The following is a 16,843-nucleotide window of genomic DNA, read 5'->3' as shown; positions in this document are numbered from 1 at the left end:
AAACATTTTTAAGACATGAAAAACATGTTAAAAAGCCACTTTGTTAAAAAGCTGTCTTCAGTCCTTTGTACAGGAGCGGGGTGAGTCTTTATCAAGCTCACCTCATCCTGCTCCTCTGAATAGACCATCGTCCCATCCTTTGGGGCCCAGAGGAGATCCCTCCCCTAGGCGCATCGCCCTAGGCGCCGCAGCGCTGTCAGGCCGTGGCCGCCGGGACCTAGGGTGTTGTGGGGGACCCTTCGCCTGGGGTCGAGGCCCCCTTCCTTTCGTACCACCCCAGGGCTTCCGTGGCTACCATGGCCACTGCCTGGGGGGTGGTCTCTACGTTTTTCGCTACCAGCAGGTTGCGGGAGGACCACAGTGCTTCCTTCAGGCACGTGAGGGTGGGCCAGAGCTTGGTGAAGGTCTTCGATGAAATGGGCCTTCGGCCCACCCCATATAGCACGAGCTGAGGTGTTAGGTCCTCCCCTGCTGGCAGACACGAGGTAATCAGGGGGCCTGCTTCCTTCCACAGGTCCCTGGCGGCTCTGCACTCCCAGAGCATGTGCCTCACCGATTCTTCTTGGCCGCAGCATGTTCGGGGGCACGCGGATGTCCTCGCCATGCCCCGTGAGTGCATAACGGCCCTGACCGGGAGGATCTCGTGGGCGACCATCCAGGACAGGTCCCGATGCCGATTCAGTAGAGCAGGATGGGCCACGTTGCGCCAAACCGTTGTGGGCTCACCTATAGCGAGCCCGCGCACTGGACATACTGGTTCCCGCTCCTGCACAAGAGAGAGAAGAGAGCGGTGTTTTGTTAAGACCGTGACTGTTTCTTTTTCCAGTTTAAAATGTCTTAAAAACTTCTGGAGCTGGACGTAGGGCGGGGGTAGCAGGAAAGAGACTGGGGCTCGCAGGTCGACTGGGATCAGCCTCAGAGTCCTGAGGTATGATCCCAGCCAGAACCGTGCGAGGGCCTGAGTCTTGTTGTTGACCGGGGAGGTGGCAAGAGTCAGATGTAACGCTGTGTAGCGGCTGCCCAGGAACAAGTAGAGGTCAGGCAAGCCTTTCCCCCCCTTGGACCTGGGCCTCTTGACCACCTCCCTCCTCAGCCTCTCCCACTTGCCTCCCCACAGGAAGTAGAAAAGCATTCGCTCCAGGTCTAAAATACTCCTTCGAGGGGGGATAAAAACAGAACTGATTAATAAAAGCACAGGTAGAATCACAGCTTTAATGATTAAAACCTTGCCCTCAAGAGTCAGCTGTCGTAGTCCCCAAAAACCCAGTCTCTGTCTTACGGTCCCCAGGATTCCACTCCAGTTACCACTCCCTCCTCCCCCCCGGTCAAACTTTACCCCCAGTACCCTTATGTCCGTTAGTTTAACTGTCAGAGGTAGTCTGGTCAAGTCTGGGTCTGCCCACGGTCCGAAGAATTGGGCCTCTGTCTTGTCTCTGTTCAGTCTCGCCCCAGAGGCTCGACCGTACCAGTCAGTCCTGTCCAGAGTCCTGTCGACAGATAAAAGGTCGGTACATAAAATGTTGACGTCGTCCATATAAAAGACGCACTTGGCGGTCATCCCCCCACTCCCCGGGATACCCACCCCACTGATCCCTTGGTCCCTTCTCAAGACCTGTGCCAGTGGTTCAATACAGGCTACGAACAGAAGAGGAGATAACGGACAGCCCTGACGGACGCCGCAGTGTACTCCCACTGCTTTTGACAGATGCCCATTTACAAGGATTTTGCTAGTGATGTCCCCATACAGCAGTCCCACCCAAGCTAAGAACCTGTCCGGGAAACCCATTTTTTGCAGTACCTTAAAGAGGTACTGGTGCGAGACCCGATCAAAGGCTTTTTCAAAATCTAAATTTAGGACTACAAGCCGCATGTTTCTGTCTCTCGCATAACAGATGGCATCTCGGATCAGTATCAGGCTGTCCGTGATCTTCCTTCCGGGCACGGCACAGGTTTGGTCCGGGTGGATCACCTCCCCTAAAACAGAAGACATTCTGAGTGTTAAAACCTTGGTAAAAAGTTTACAATCAAAGTTTAAAAGGGTTATCGGTCTCCAGTTCTTCAAGTCAGTCCTGTCGTTTTTCTTATATAAAAGAGTCACGATCCCCACTCTAAAACTGTCAGGTAATCTGTCAAGATGTTCAAAGTCGGTAAAAACAGTCAGAAGTTCGTCGGCTAAAACATCCCAAAAGGTCAAATAAAACTCCAAAGGGAGGCCGTCCTCCCCCGGTGATTTACCCCTCTTAAAATGTTTCAGTCCTTGTTCGATTTCGGTCCTCGTCAGGTCTTTTGTCAGGTCGTCTGTCTTGGGTAGGGTCTTGTCGATGTATGTTAAAAGGTCCCCCATTGTTTCTTCGCACACATCTTTTACCCCAAACAGTTCCCCATAAAAATCCTCAACTACTTCCTTTATTCCTTCTGTATCTGTTTTTAAAACCCCATCTTTATTTTTTAAACGAGTCATTAACCTACCCTTACTAACTATTTTCTTAAAAAAGTACCTAGTGCACTTCTCCCCCTCTTCTAATTCCCTTTCCTTACTTCTTAAAATAACCCCCTTGCTTCTCTGTTCAGCTAAAAATGCCATTTCCTTTTTTACTTCTTTAATTTCTTGGTTAAAATCAAGGCCCTGTTGGCATAGGTTAAAATACCTTTCCAGTCGCTTTTGCAGTCCCACCATGCATCTATCTTTTTCTTTACTTTTTTTCTTTCCTATCTCTCTAAAGAAGGTCCTCGTCCTTCCCTTCACCATTTCCCACCACTGTGCTCGCGTGTCAAAGAAGTCCTGTAGCGTCTGCCACTGGCTGAACTGCTCCCTGTACTGGCTAACTACTTTATCATCTTCTAAAAGGGAACAGTTCAATTTCCAGGGCCCTCTTCCCACAGTCACACCCGAAGATAGTGAAAGGGTGCACGTCAGCATTACGTGATCTGAGAAGAAAGCAGGGGTTATTCTAGCATCAGTTGGGGGACAGTCCCGGGTAAACAGATAATCGATGCGAGAGGCTCTGGTGCCGTCACCACTGGTCCAGGTGAAGCCCTCCTCTCTTGGATGCAGGGTTTTAAAACAGTCAGTCAGTTTAAAATCCCTGCACAGCCCTTGCAGTAAAACACTTGACCTGTCTACCTTAAAATCCCCTCCTGCCCCTCTCCTGTCTGCTCTACTTAAAACACAGTTAAAATCCCCACCCACCACTAGAGGATCCCTCCCTAGCATGTGGGACTGCAGGTCTTCTAAAAGTGTGCACCGGTCATGTTTGTCATTAAAACCATACACATTTAGCACGTTAAAATCCCTCCCCATAAAAGTACAATTGGCTAAAAGAGCACGCCCACCTACCACCACCGTGCTCCCCTTCACCACCACCTGTGGGGTCTTGATTAAAATGGCAACACCGTCGTTCTTGTTAAAATTGGAACCACTCCAAATGGAGGGCCCGTGCTGCCACTTATCCTCCCATTTCCTGTAAGAGGATAAAAAGGGTAGACCACACTCCTGTAGTAAAAACACATCAGAGTTAAACCTTTCTAAAAAGGATAAAACCGACTGTGCTCTTGTTGCTGTTCTTACGCTCCTCACATTTATAGTGGTGATTTTAAAAGCCATAAAAGGGGTGAGTAAAAACAGTGCTAAAAGAAGAAGCATTGAGCAGTTAAAAGGGGGTTAGTTCTCAGGGACTTTCTCTCTCTCCCTCCGGGGTAAGGGAGTTTGGAGGGGAGAGGAGGTTAAAATAGGGCTTAAAAAGGAGACTTGATTGGGGGAGTTGGAGGGGAAGGTTCTGGGTTCTTCCTCCCCCTGAGAGCTCTCCCACTCCACCTTTCCTTTTTTCTCCTCACCCTGTTCGGGGTCAGAGAGCTCCTCGGCGTTTCTTTTACGTAGGGGGAGGTGTTCCATCAGAATCTCCCCCTCCTCTCCCGTACCTTCTGACACAGTCTCCATGGTGCTTTCCGACACCGACCCTATAATATCTGACCCACTTGGGGAGCTTTTACTGAACATCTCTCCGGAGCCGTCTTTCTCGGCCCTTTCTCCTTCAGGGGTCACATTAGTCTGGGGCAGGGGGATTGGGGTGGGGAGGGTTTTGTCCTCTCCTCCCACTTCTTCCACCACTACACCTTCCGCGCCCTCCACTACAGCCACCACCACCACCGGCTCCACAACTATCTCCTCCACCACCACTACTGCCTCCTCCTCCACCACCACCGGCTCCTCCACTACCACCTCGGCAACTGCCGTTCCAGCCCTCTGGCGCTCGGAAGCCCGGTCCGCGGCCGCCCACTCCCTCCTTCCCGCCTTGGCCCTATTGGCCCAGGAGGAGGGGCAGTCGCGGATGAGGTGGGACCGTTCGCCACAGAGGTTGCACGACCTTCCGTTCGTGCACTCCTCGTAGCGGTGGCCCACCTCCCGGCACTTCATGCAGACGACCTTCTGACAGGCGTCTGCAAGGTGGCCATGTTCACCACACTTACGGCACAGCTTGGGCTGGTCCTGGTAGTGAACATGGCCCCTGTTCTCTCCGAGGACTATGGTGGATGGGATGGCTTTCAACCCACCATAGCCCCCAGGGTCCTCCCTTTGCTGGACAGTGACCCTCCAGGCCCCTGTCCAGATCCCATCGAGGTCTTTTACCTGGATCAGGGGGCCCTTCACGTTGCAGTACCTGTCCAGCCATACTGCAACGTCCTCCGGCTGTACGGTTTCATTGTACATGCGGATAATAACGGTTTTAATGCTATTATCCGTCAGCTTGGTCACCTCAAACATTGCTGTGAGGGACCCCTGGGTGTTCAGGGCGTTCTGGAGTTTCCCCCAGAACTCCCTCAGGAAGCTGGCGTTGGCAAAACTGACATCGAAGCCCTTCCTATAGGGGAGGGCTAAGATGCAGTTTACCTGCGCGGGATGAAAGCCGAGCTCTTTCTGGAGGAATTTTCTGGAGAAATCCAATCGGGATAACTCCATTATTTTTCCTCCCTTCTCCTTTAGAAGGAGGCGCACTGCATGGTGCCTCCTCATGCCAGCCTGTGCTGCTGACATGATGGAGGCCCACTCCCTTTACAGCCCAACACCAGTGAAAGGGGGAAGAGGGGGGGAGGGAGAAGAAGGAGGGGGGTGTAAAACAGCCGAGGAACTAGCAGGCTCAGCCAGGCTGTGCTGAACAGGTCCTACCAGTAGCACGGGACACACAACAAACTATCTAGCACAGCACCAAACTAATCTTATCAACAATGGGAAGGGACACAAGGATTTTTTGAATATTTTTTTTTTTTATAATTAAGGACACGAAGGGGAAGGACAAAAATAGACAAAAACCAAACAAGGAGCGGGGGAGGGGCAAACTAACAAACAAATTTAGGTGAGGGGAAATAAGGGGAAAACAAAAGGGGCACTGACCAACACAAAACCCTGCCAAGCTTGAGGGCCGAGAGAGCTAGCCAGCCTCACCAGCAGACCAGGCCAAGCCAACCAGCTAGCAAGCCTCGCCAGCAGACCAGGCCAAACCAGCTAGCAAGCCTCACCAGCAGGCCAGGCCCACCAGCCAGCGAGCCCCACCAGCAGACCAGGCCAAGCTAGCCAGCTAGCGAGCCCCGCCAGTAGACCAGGCCAAGCCAACCAGCCAGCAAGCCGGCCAGCAAAGGTCCCCCAGTTGGCGACACAAAACAAGAAACAGAAACAAAAGGCAGTTTTTAGGGGGTGAACTAACAAATACAAGGTGGATAGGGACAAGGAAAATACAGTCAGACAAACACGCGACAATGCAATGCCTGCCGCGCCTCAAGGGCTAGCCGGCAATACAACACTCAAAACAGTAGGAGTAATTGAAGGGGGGGAGGGTAGGATACAAAGGGGAGGAGAGGTACAAAACAGGACAAACAAGGGGAAAACTGAAATTTAAATAAAATAAGAAAGAAAAAGGACCAGAGGACCTTTAAACTCACCCTACAGGTGCTGGTGCACCTGTAGTCCACCACCAGAACCACCACCTAACCCAGGACAAAAACAACAGTGAAACAATACAACAATAATGATTTTAAACAAAAATAATTAGCACAACTCCGGCGCCCTCCGGCCTGCGATCGCTTCTCTGATCAAGTGCAGCACTGTTGAGGTCACTACACGTGATCTTAGCCAAAAGGCCGAGAAGCGAAGCTAAGCTAATTCGCCGGCCGTGGACACACCCCTGCTTTCTCATAGGCGCCCCTGCCATTTGCCCAGTGGAGCTGAGCGCACATAAGAGCCTTCCACTCAGAGGCTTGCTTCCCTAACAAAGACCTGTCCCCCCCCCCCCCCCCCCCCTTATTCCATAGCCTATGCTCTGTCACTGGTGGGGAATGGTGTGTTTCAAAAAAAGATCCATGCAATGGCCAGACATAAGGCACCCCTTTTTGGACTTGGTGGGGATTTCCCAGGCGTGGTGCCTTTATTTCAGGTGTCTCGTAATACGACTGTACGCAAAGCCTGCACTGAACATAGCCTCCTGTCATGAACACTCCCTCCCCGTCCACTCAGAGTGGCTCGTGGTTTAATACGACTGTACTGAACATAGCCTCCTGTCATTTAACACTCCCTCCCTGTCCACTCAAGAGTGGCTCATGGTTTCCTACAATGGATTTGGCCCTTTTGAAGCGGATGTGGGTGGCTCTTAAAAGAGCCTTTGGGTTCAAGTCGGGATGTTGACGTTCCGAAAAGAGTGCGTTTAACCGCCGAAACCGTACAGGGTGCGTCCCTGGCGTTTCAGAGCGTAGACCACGTCCATGGCCGTAACGGTCTTCCTCTTGGCGTGCTCGGTGTAGGTGACGGCGTCACGGATCACGTTCTCAAGGAACACCTTCAGGACACCGCGGGTCTCCTCGTAGATCAGGCCGGAGATACGCTTCACGCCGCCACGGCGAGCCAGACGGCGAATGGCGGGCTTGGTGATTCCCTGGATGTTATCGCGGAGAACCTTACGGTGACGCTTGGCGCCTCCTTTTCCGAGTCCCTTGCCGCCTTTACCTCTTCCAGACATCGTGTAGTTCGCTAGCTGAGTTCAAGTGAATGAATGACGCAATTTTTGGGGCTTGGTGCTCTTATTATCTGCGTTTGGTGGACCTGATTGAAGCCAGTGGCACAGAAAGCGCGCGCTTTTGCCTGGCCTCTGCTGCAAAGGGGAGGGCGTTCGTTCTAGGGAACTATGGAGGAAGAAGAAATGAAAGCTACTTACATGCGCGGGAAACACACTCAAATACTGAGCTATGTTGAACACAAGGCCCAACTGTGACAACTGGGGGATCCACTACTAATCTGTGTCCCACTCTTCACATTGATTGGTGTTGTTCTTCTTGTTGTTGTTGTTGTTGTTGTTGTTGCACCTGATTCAACTCTTTCAATCAGCTGTGCCTCTCCAGCGCTACAACAAAAATGGCTACTCTACCCCTGCCTGGAGTTGGGAAACACTGAACTAGTAGGATTCAACCCACTGCAGTTGCCAGTCACACCTAATAGAGATAGGCGTTAAAACCTCAAATAGTGTCACAAGTACAAAGGAGAAACGAAGTGGAACATATACGGGAAACAAATACACAAGGAACGCTACAAATCCTAAGGGGTCCGTAATGTCACCTCAGCAGTCATGTAGCTCTTTAAGGCCATGTAATAACATCATTCTTCTTTTTCTTCCCAAGACAGGATCCAGGTGGCCATGGGAAGGGTGGTGACACCTCTGCAAGCTGAAACGCTGTAAAACATTCCTCAGACACCCACCCAACACACACACACAATAAAGGGATCGTTTTCCTATGCGTACAGAGGTGATAGGGATGTGCAAATATTGTATGGTACTTTTTTCAAAAACCAATAACATAGCCTTATATTATGGAAATAGTGGTATGAGGTGGATCCTTTATAGGCCAGATAGCCTCAGATGTTGCATCGAATGATCTCAACAGGTCATTGCAAAGGGGACAAATGAGGCCCAAGGACACATACTGGCGATTTATCAATCGGTGCAGTTGATTCACATCTCAGATGTGACTAGGTTTCATCTTACAACTTATTGTTGCCATAATTGTCTCTTACCTGTACTTAGTGGCTGCCGAGAACGCCTGACAAGCGTTCAACTAGCTGGGATGCAGCTAGTGTCATCAAAGCACAAAGCATAGCAAGTTAGAAGAAATAGGTTAAGGTTACGAAAAGGCTTAGGCTTACCCCAAATGTCACCTCCGTTCGTAGCTGTACTCCGTCCGTGTAGGCGCACAACAAGTCATCACACAGAGAGCACACTTGAAGCACAACTGCGCTGCCTGGAAGGCCGCAACGGACTGAATTGGAATCCCTCAAACAGCACACTAACTACATTCCGCTTTATGATGTCACAGTCAGCCCCTCGGAACACTGGTCCTCAACAATCTCAAACACCTTGGATACCAAAGCCAAACATTCTCGAATCACTCACATTCACAAATCAACCAGGGAGAAGAAGGCTGCCATGAATTGAATGCTGAAAAGCTAACCTCCTTCACAGAGCAACATCATAGGACTGGGAGTTTGTGTTCAACAGCAGGTTAGACTCTGCCACTTGTTCCCTTCAACTGCTTGCGTTCCCCTATTATCAAGGGCTTAGTTCCTCTATAGGCTACAGTGCAGATACTTCACATGCAGAGTACAACAACAAATAACAGAGGGCCTGTTACCACACCCTATAGGCTAGGAGTTGAACTTGGACCACAATGACATTGGTAGTAATTAGCCTGCAGCATAAATGACAGTGGAAATGGAAGTGCGACACATAGAGGAAAAGTCCTAATCCTAATCAAATAGACACATTTTTTCATTTATTTTTTTATTTCACCTTTATTTAACCAGGTAGGCAAGTTGAGAACAACTTCTCATTTACAATTGCGACCTAGCCAAGATAAAGCAAAGCAGTTTGACACATACAACGACACAGACTTACACATGGAGTAAAACAAACATACAGTCAATAATACAGTATAAACAAGTCTATATACCATGTGAGCAAATGAGGTGAGATAAGGGAGGTAAAGGTCAAAAAAAGGCCATGGTGGCAAAGTAAATACAATATAGCAAGTCAAACACTGGAATGGTAGATTTGCAAATGGAAGAAATGTCCAAAGTAGCAATAAAAATAATGGGGTGCAAAGGAGCTAAATTAATTAATTCATTAAATACAGTAGGGAAAGAGGTAGTTGTTTGGCCTAAATTATAGGTGGGCTATGTACAGGTGCAGTAATCTGTGAGCTGCTCTGACAGTTGGTGCTTAAAGCTAGTGAGGGAGATAAGTGTTTCCAGTTTCACAGATTTTTCTACTTCCTTCCAGTCATTGGCAGCAGAGAACTGGAAGGAAGGAGAGGCGGCCAAAGAAAGATTTGGTTTTGGGGGTGACTAGAGAGATATACATACACCTGTTTAGCAGAAATGCTTGTGTTACTAGCTCCAACAGCACAGTCAAGTCTAACAAGTAAGATCGAACCATGTTCCAACATTCCACACAATACACCCAAATGGAATTGGAATACATCAATATATGGACGAGCCATGTCAGACAGTCCGTAGACTAACATACCTTAAAATACAATACTTTATATATCCACATGACATGAGCTATGCAAACGACCTCCACGTTAGGAATGTGCCCAGTGATATCTAACAAAAACACACATGGCAAGACAGGAAGGAAGACATGCAGAAGTGCTCATGAAGAGGACACGAAGAAGACCGGAATCATCTCCAAGTGAACAATGTCAAAGGAATAGGTCAAGTCATATAGATAGGGAGGCATTTCACCGCCACCCACTGGACCACAAGTCATTTAGCCAACACTGGCTCATCATTCAAGCCACATAGGGAGGGATCTTAACACCACCTGCTGGATCAGAAGTGCCACTCACAATGGCCACACAGAGCATTTCTCCCTCAACCTGATGCAATTGTCACAACAAGTACGTGGTCAAAATCAAACATTAACTACCAACAGATCATCAAATAGGCAAACACATGCTCATGTAGAGTACCTCAAATTATACAGTTACTTTGTCACCAAACCTAATCTGTCATTCATCTACAAATACATGCTCTTCTAAAGCCACAATGCAATGTTCACATGGTAGATTTCAGTTCTTACAATCTATGTCACTATTACTTCATTTGACTGCTCTTAAATCATATTCACTTAACCCTTTTGTTCACCTGCTGATTTTCTGCTGGTTTGTCTCTTGCAGATTTGGACATCATGTGAATGTATGTTTCTCAAGTATCAAAAGAGGGTAAGTTACATTGACCTACTTTATGAAAAACGGAATGCTACTTTTCTCTCTAGCCTAGTGCACTCTTTATCTGTAAGCTCTCCTACTGGTGTAGGTAGCTCCAAAAAAAAAGCTCCAGATGCTGAGCCATTTAGTTCCTTATGAAGCCTATTTACGAAGCCAATACAGCAATCAACACGTACCTGCCCGCATTGCTGATTGCTATTTTGTAATTGGTCAACTACTAATAGGGCAATCATCCCGGCTGCTTGTGTCCTGTTTCGTAACAGCTCTTTTGCAAGCCCTTGATGATTACATCTATTGATTCCTGCCGTCCTGATACCTTTTCTCTTCATTCTCTTAAGGGATCTCGGATCTAGTCTAAAGGACTAACAATGGGTATGGCATTGGAATATTCAATCGCACACTGAATTCATCCCACTAAATACATTCCTTTCATTTCTCCATTTATTCCACCATATCGAAACAACTTACCTATGCACTCACACAAACAAGCACAAAAGGGCGACTTAATAATATCACGTCTAATTGGGTGGCCTACAACATTTCCTGTACCTTCAACCAAAACGTTGGTACCACTTTTTTTCGACCACCTTTCACTTGCGCTGGACAGAGATATATCATTTGACTTTCAATAGCTTAGTCAGTCGCATGAATTATGGGGTGCACACAGCTAACGTTGTAATGATCGGATCAAAATGGATTTTTTGGGCCATCGAGGAATGTCACATGGCCCAGAAATGATTGAATGGCCATTTTCACAAAGGAAAAGACATACTCTAGCATGTTACATTCCAAGAGCAATTGGATTCGAAAAAACACAACGTGCCCCATTTGGGGACCCGAGGACCGAGTTTGGGAAACACTGGCCTGAAGATCAAATACCAATAGGGAGCAACTATGACGTGCTCACACGCTGACAGTACCCGCGTTTAACCACTAGATGGCCTCCGTGCTCCACGGTAAAACTTTTCCCCTCTCAACCCCTCTCAACCTTTCAAAGTCAGTTGTTCTTAGCTACATAGTGACCATTTTCGCCACTTTTTGCCCTATATCATTACTATCACTCATTACTGCTACTGTATTTTTCCCCTCTTCTACTCTAGGCATACATCTAATCACATATAGAGAGCGTTATTGAAACGACTCAAGTCAGTTAAGAACAAACTCTTATTTACAATCACGGCCGGTGGTGATACAGCCTGGAATCGAACCACGGTCTGTAGGGACTCGAGAGCAGGGAACACTGTGGGAAAGGGGCGTGTACAAATGGAACAATTGTGCCTTTTTGACTGAAATATGGAGGTGGCTCTGAACAAGCGTTCAACTAGCTGGGATGCAGCTAGTGTCATCAAAGCACAAAGCATAGCAAGTTAGAAGAAATAGGTTAAGGTTACGAAAAGGCTTAGGCTTACCCCAAATGTCACCTCCGTTCGTAGCTGTACTCCGTCCGTGTAGGCGCACAACAAGTCATCACACAGAGAGCACACTTGAAGCACAACTGCGCTGCCTGGAAGGCCGCAACGGACTGAATTGGAATCCCTCAAACAGCACACTAACTACATTCCGCTTTATGATGTCACAGTCAGCCCCTCGGAACACTGGTCCTCAACAATCTCAAACACCTTGGATACCAAAGCCAAACATTCTCGAATCACTCACATTCACAAATCAACCAGGGAGAAGAAGGCTGCCATGAATTGAATGCTGAAAAGCTAACCTCCTTCACAGAGCAACATCATAGGACTGGGAGTTTGTGTTCAACAGCAGGTTAGACTCTGCCACTTGTTCCCTTCAACTGCTTGCGTTCCCCTATTATCAAGGGCTTAGTTCCTCTATAGGCTACAGTGCAGATACTTCACATGCAGAGTACAACAACAAATAACAGAGGGCCTGTTACCACACCCTATAGGCTAGGAGTTGAACTTGGACCACAATGACATTGGTAGTAATTAGCCTGCAGCATAAATGACAGTGGAAATGGAAGTGCGACACATAGAGGAAAAGTCCTAATCCTAATCAAATAGACACATTTTTTTATTTATTTTTTTATTTCACCTTTATTTAACCAGGTAGGCAAGTTGAGAACAACTTCTCATTTACAATTGCGACCTAGCCAAGATAAAGCAAAGCAGTTTGACACATACAACGACACAGACTTACACATGGAGTAAAACAAACATACAGTCAATAATACAGTATAAACAAGTCTATATACCATGTGAGCAAATGAGGTGAGATAAGGGAGGTAAAGGTCAAAAAAAGGCCATGGTGGCAAAGTAAATACAATATAGCAAGTCAAACACTGGAATGGTAGATTTGCAAATGGAAGAAATGTCCAAAGTAGCAATAAAAATAATGGGGTGCAAAGGAGCTAAATTAATTCATTCATTAAATACAGTAGGGAAAGAGGTAGTTGTTTGGCCTAAATTATAGGTGGGCTATGTACAGGTGCAGTAATCTGTGAGCTGCTCTGACAGTTGGTGCTTAAAGCTAGTGAGGGAGATAAGTGTTTCCAGTTTCACAGATTTTTCTACTTCCTTCCAGTCATTGGCAGCAGAGAACTGGAAGGAAGGAGAGGCGGCCAAAGAAAGATTTGGTTTTGGGGGTGACTAGAGAGATATACATACACCTGTTTAGCAGAAATGCTTGTGTTACTAGCTCCAACAGCACAGTCAAGTCTAACAAGTAAGATCGAACCATGTTCCAACATTCCACACAATACACCCAAATGGAATTGGAATACATCAATATATGGACGAGCCATGTCAGACAGTCCGTAGACTAACATACCTTACAATACAATACTTTATATATCCACATGACATGAGCTATGCAAACGACCTCCACGTTAGGAATGTGCCCAGTGATATCTAACAAAAACACACATGGCAAGACAGGAAGGAAGACATGCAGAAGTGCTCATGAAGAGGACACGAAGAAGACCGGAATCATCTCCAAGTGAACAATGTCAAAGGAATAGGTCAAGTCATATAGATAGGGAGGCATTTCACCGCCACCCACTGGACCACAAGTCATTTAGCCAACACTGGCTCATCATTCAAGCCACATAGGGAGGGATCTTAACACCACCTGCTGGATCAGAAGTGCCACTCACAATGGCCACACAGAGCATTTCTCCCTCAGCCTGATGCAATTGTCACAACAAGTACGTGGTCAAAATCAAACATTAACTACCAACAGATCATCAAATAGGCAAACACATGCTCATGTAGAGTACCTCAAATTATACAGTTACTTTGTCACCAAACCTAATCTGTCATTCATCTACAAATACATGCTCTTCTAAAGCCACAATGCAATGTTCACATGGTAGATTTCAGTTCTTACAATCTATGTCACTATTACTTCATTTGACTGCTCTTAAATCATATTCACTTAACCCTTTTGTTCACCTGCTGATTTTCAGCTGGTTTGTCTCTTGCAGATTTGGACATCATGTGAATGTATGTTTCTCAAGTATCAAAAGAGGGTAAGTTACATTGACCTACTTTATGAAAAACGGAATGCTACTTTTCTCTCTAGCCTAGTGCACTCTTTATCTGTAAGCTCTCCTACTGGTGTAGGTAGCTCCAAAAAAAAAGCTCCAGATGCCATTACCCCATGTAGCCTATAGAACTTTATCTCGACGACCACATTTTACACCAATGCACCCCGAGAATCGGTTGGTGGTCGGGAATCAAGTGGATGATTTTGGGACCAATTACAGGAGGGGGTCTGTCTGTTGGATGAGGGGTGTACTGAACTGTGCCTATAGCATGTCAAGAATCCCTCCAACGGGAAATAGGCTTTGGCAAATGGCCAGGGGCGCTGTCCTTTTCAGCACCACGGAGCTCCGCTATTACCTGTCTCATGAGTGAAGATGCAACAGCAGACAATTCCTGCTCTTTGGTCCGGCAATTACACACTTTAGCCGTGTCATTGCTGCATTTAACTGGCAGCCTGTATTTAGGGCCTTTACTTTGTCTTATCATTTCGATTCCTCAGCAAATCTTCTTTTAAAAATGAACTAAATCCCACATCAGAAGTCGACTTCAAATCACGTCAAGGACACACGACTCGACTCAACGGAAGTCAGTAGTATCAAATATTCTCCACTGTGAAGGTGTCATGTGCTGAGCCATTTAGTTCCTTATGAAGCCTATTTACGAAGCCAATACAGCAATCAACACGTACCTGCCCGCATTGCTGATTGCTATTTTGTAATTGGTCAACTACTAATAGGGCAATCATCCCGGCTGCTTGTGTCCTGTTTCGTAACAGCTCTTTTGCAAGCCCTTGATGATTACATCTATTGATTCCTGCCGTCCTGATACCTTTTCTCTTCATTCTCTTAAGGGATCTCGGATCTAGTCTAAAGGACTAACAATGGGTATGGCATTGGAATATTCAATCGCACACTGAATTCATCCCACTAAATTTTTTATTTATTTATTTATTTCACCTTTATTTAACCAGGTAGGCTAGTTGAGAACAAGTTCTCATTTGCAACTGCGACCTGGCCAAGATAAAGCATAGCAGTGTGAGCATACAACAAAGAGTTACACATGGAGTAAACAATTAACAAGTCAATAACACAGTAGAAAACTATATACAATGTGTGCAAAAGGCATGAGGAGGTAGGCAAATAATTACAATTTTGCAGATTAACACTGGAGTGATAAAAGATCAGATGGTCATGTACAGGTAGAGATATTGGTGTGCAGAAGAGCAGAAAAGTAAATAAATAAAAACAGTATGGGGATGAGGTAGGTGAAAAGGGTGGGCTATTTACCAATAGACTATGTACAGCTGCAGCGATCGGTTAGCTGCTCAGATAGCTGATGTTTGAAGTTGGTGAGGGAGATAAAAGTCTCCAACTTCAGCGATTTTTGCAATTCGTTCCAGTCACAGGCAGCAGAGTACTGGAACGAAAGGCGGCCAAATGAGGTGTTGGCTTTAGGGATGATCAGTGAGATACACCTGCTGGAGCGCGTGCTACGGATGGGTGTTGCCATCGTGACCAGTGAGCTGAGATAAGGCGGAGCTTTACCTAGCATAGACTTGTAGATGACCTGGAGCCAGTGGGTCTGGCGACGAATATGTAGCGAGGGCCAGCCGACTAGAGCATACAAGTCGCAGTGGTGGGTGGTATAAGGTGCTTTAGTGACAAAACGGATGGCACTGTGATAGACTGCATCCAGTTTGCTGAGTAGAGTGTTGGAAGCCATTTTGTAGATGACATCGCCGAAGTCGAGGATCGGTAGGATAGTCAGTTTTACTAGGGTAAGCTTGGCGGCTTGAGTGAAGGAGGCTTTGTTGCGGAATAGAAAGCCGACTCTTGATTTGATTTTCGATTGGAGATGTTTGATATGAGTCTGGAAGGAGAGTTTGCAGTCTAGCCAGACACCTAGGTACTTATAGACGTCCACATATTCTAGGTCGGAACCATCCAGGGTGGTGATGCTAGTCGGGCATGCAGGTGCAGGCAGCGACCGGTTGAAAAGCATGCATTTGGTTTTACTAGCGTTTAAGAGCAGTTGGAGGCCACGGAAGGAGTGTTGTATGGCATTGAAGCTTGTTTGGAGGTTAGATAGCACAGTGTCCAAAGACGGGCCGAAAGTATATAGAATGGTGTCGTCTGCGTAGAGGTGGATCAGGGATTCGCCCGCAGCAAGAGCAACATCATTGATATACACAGAGAAAAGAGTCGGCCCGAGAATTGAACCCTGTGGCACCCCCATAGAGACTGCCAGAGGACAAATACATTCCTTTCATTTCTCCATTTATTCCACCATATCGAAACAACTTACCTATGCACTCACACAAACAAGCACAAAAGGGCAACTTAATAATATCACGTCTAATTGGGTGGCCTACAACATTTCCTGTACCTTCAACCAAAACGTTGGTACCACTTTTTTTCGACCACCTTTCACTTGCGCTGGACAGAGATATATCATTTGACTTTCAATAGCTTAGTCAGTCGCATGAATTATGGGGTGCACACAGCTAACGTTGTAATGATCGGATCAAAACATGGATTTTTTGGGCCATCGAGGAATGTCACATGGCCCAGAAATGATTGAATGGCCATTTTCACAAAGGAAAAGACATACTCTAGCATGTTACATTCCAAGAGCAATTGGATTCGAAAAAACACAACGTACCCCACTTGGGGACCCGAGGACCGAGTTTGGGAAACACTGGCCTGAAGATCAAATACCAATAGGGAGCAACTATGACGTGCTCACACGCTGACAGTACCCGCGTTTAACCACTAGATGGCCTCCGTGCTCCACGGTAAAACTTTTCCCCTCTCATCAGCGGCACTGCAACATGGGACTTTCAAAGTCAGTTGTTCTTAGCTACATAGTGACCATTTTCGCCACTTTTTGCCCTATATCATTACTATCACTCATTACTGCTACTGTATTTTTCCCCTCTTCTACTCTAGGCATACATCTAATCACATATAGAGAGCGTTATTGAAACGACTCAAGTCAGTTAAGAACAAACTCTTATTTACAATCACGGCCGGTGGTGATACAGCCTGGAATCGAACCACGGTCTGTAGGGACTC

The 16,843-nt window shown here is 46.8% G+C and overlaps 1 protein-coding gene across 2 annotated transcripts; it reads right to left on the bottom strand.

The window, feature by feature from the left end:
- Positions 1-653: 653 nt before the first annotated feature.
- Positions 654-5,336, bottom strand: LOC116366530 (uncharacterized). Of its 2 annotated transcripts, none has more exons than XM_031818647.1 (3): positions 3,835-5,333; positions 3,338-3,461; positions 654-766 (listed from the first exon to the last, which is right to left on the bottom strand). In XM_031818647.1, exons 1-2 carry the CDS (start codon positions 5,030-5,032, stop codon positions 3,379-3,381), a joined length of 1,281 nt encoding a protein of 426 aa, XP_031674507.1. In that variant the 5' UTR covers positions 5,033-5,333; the 3' UTR covers positions 654-766; positions 3,338-3,378. The 2 variants fall into 2 exon arrangements, with proteins under 2 accessions (XP_031674507.1, XP_031674508.1); XM_031818648.1 differs by having other exon boundaries at positions 655-766; positions 3,334-3,461; positions 3,835-5,336.
- Between the last annotated feature and the right edge of the window lie 11,507 nt (positions 5,337-16,843).

Source organism: Oncorhynchus kisutch, unplaced genomic scaffold (genome assembly GCF_002021735.2).
Source record: "Oncorhynchus kisutch isolate 150728-3 unplaced genomic scaffold, Okis_V2 scaffold1532, whole genome shotgun sequence".
Classification (NCBI taxonomy): domain Eukaryota; kingdom Metazoa; phylum Chordata; class Actinopteri; order Salmoniformes; family Salmonidae; genus Oncorhynchus; species Oncorhynchus kisutch.
The sequence above is the reverse complement of the archived record's forward strand: the minus strand, read 5'-3'. Positions and strand labels throughout refer to the sequence as shown.

Coding starts and splice junctions, on each gene's coding strand:
- LOC116366530 (XM_031818648.1), bottom strand. CDS start 5,032: ATGTCAGCAGCACAGGCTGGCATGAGGAGGCACCATGCAGTGCGCCTC. Junction 3,462..3,834: donor GCTCTCTGACCCCGAACAGG/GTGAGGAGAAAA, acceptor ATCCTCTTACAG/GAAATGGGAGGATAAGTGGC.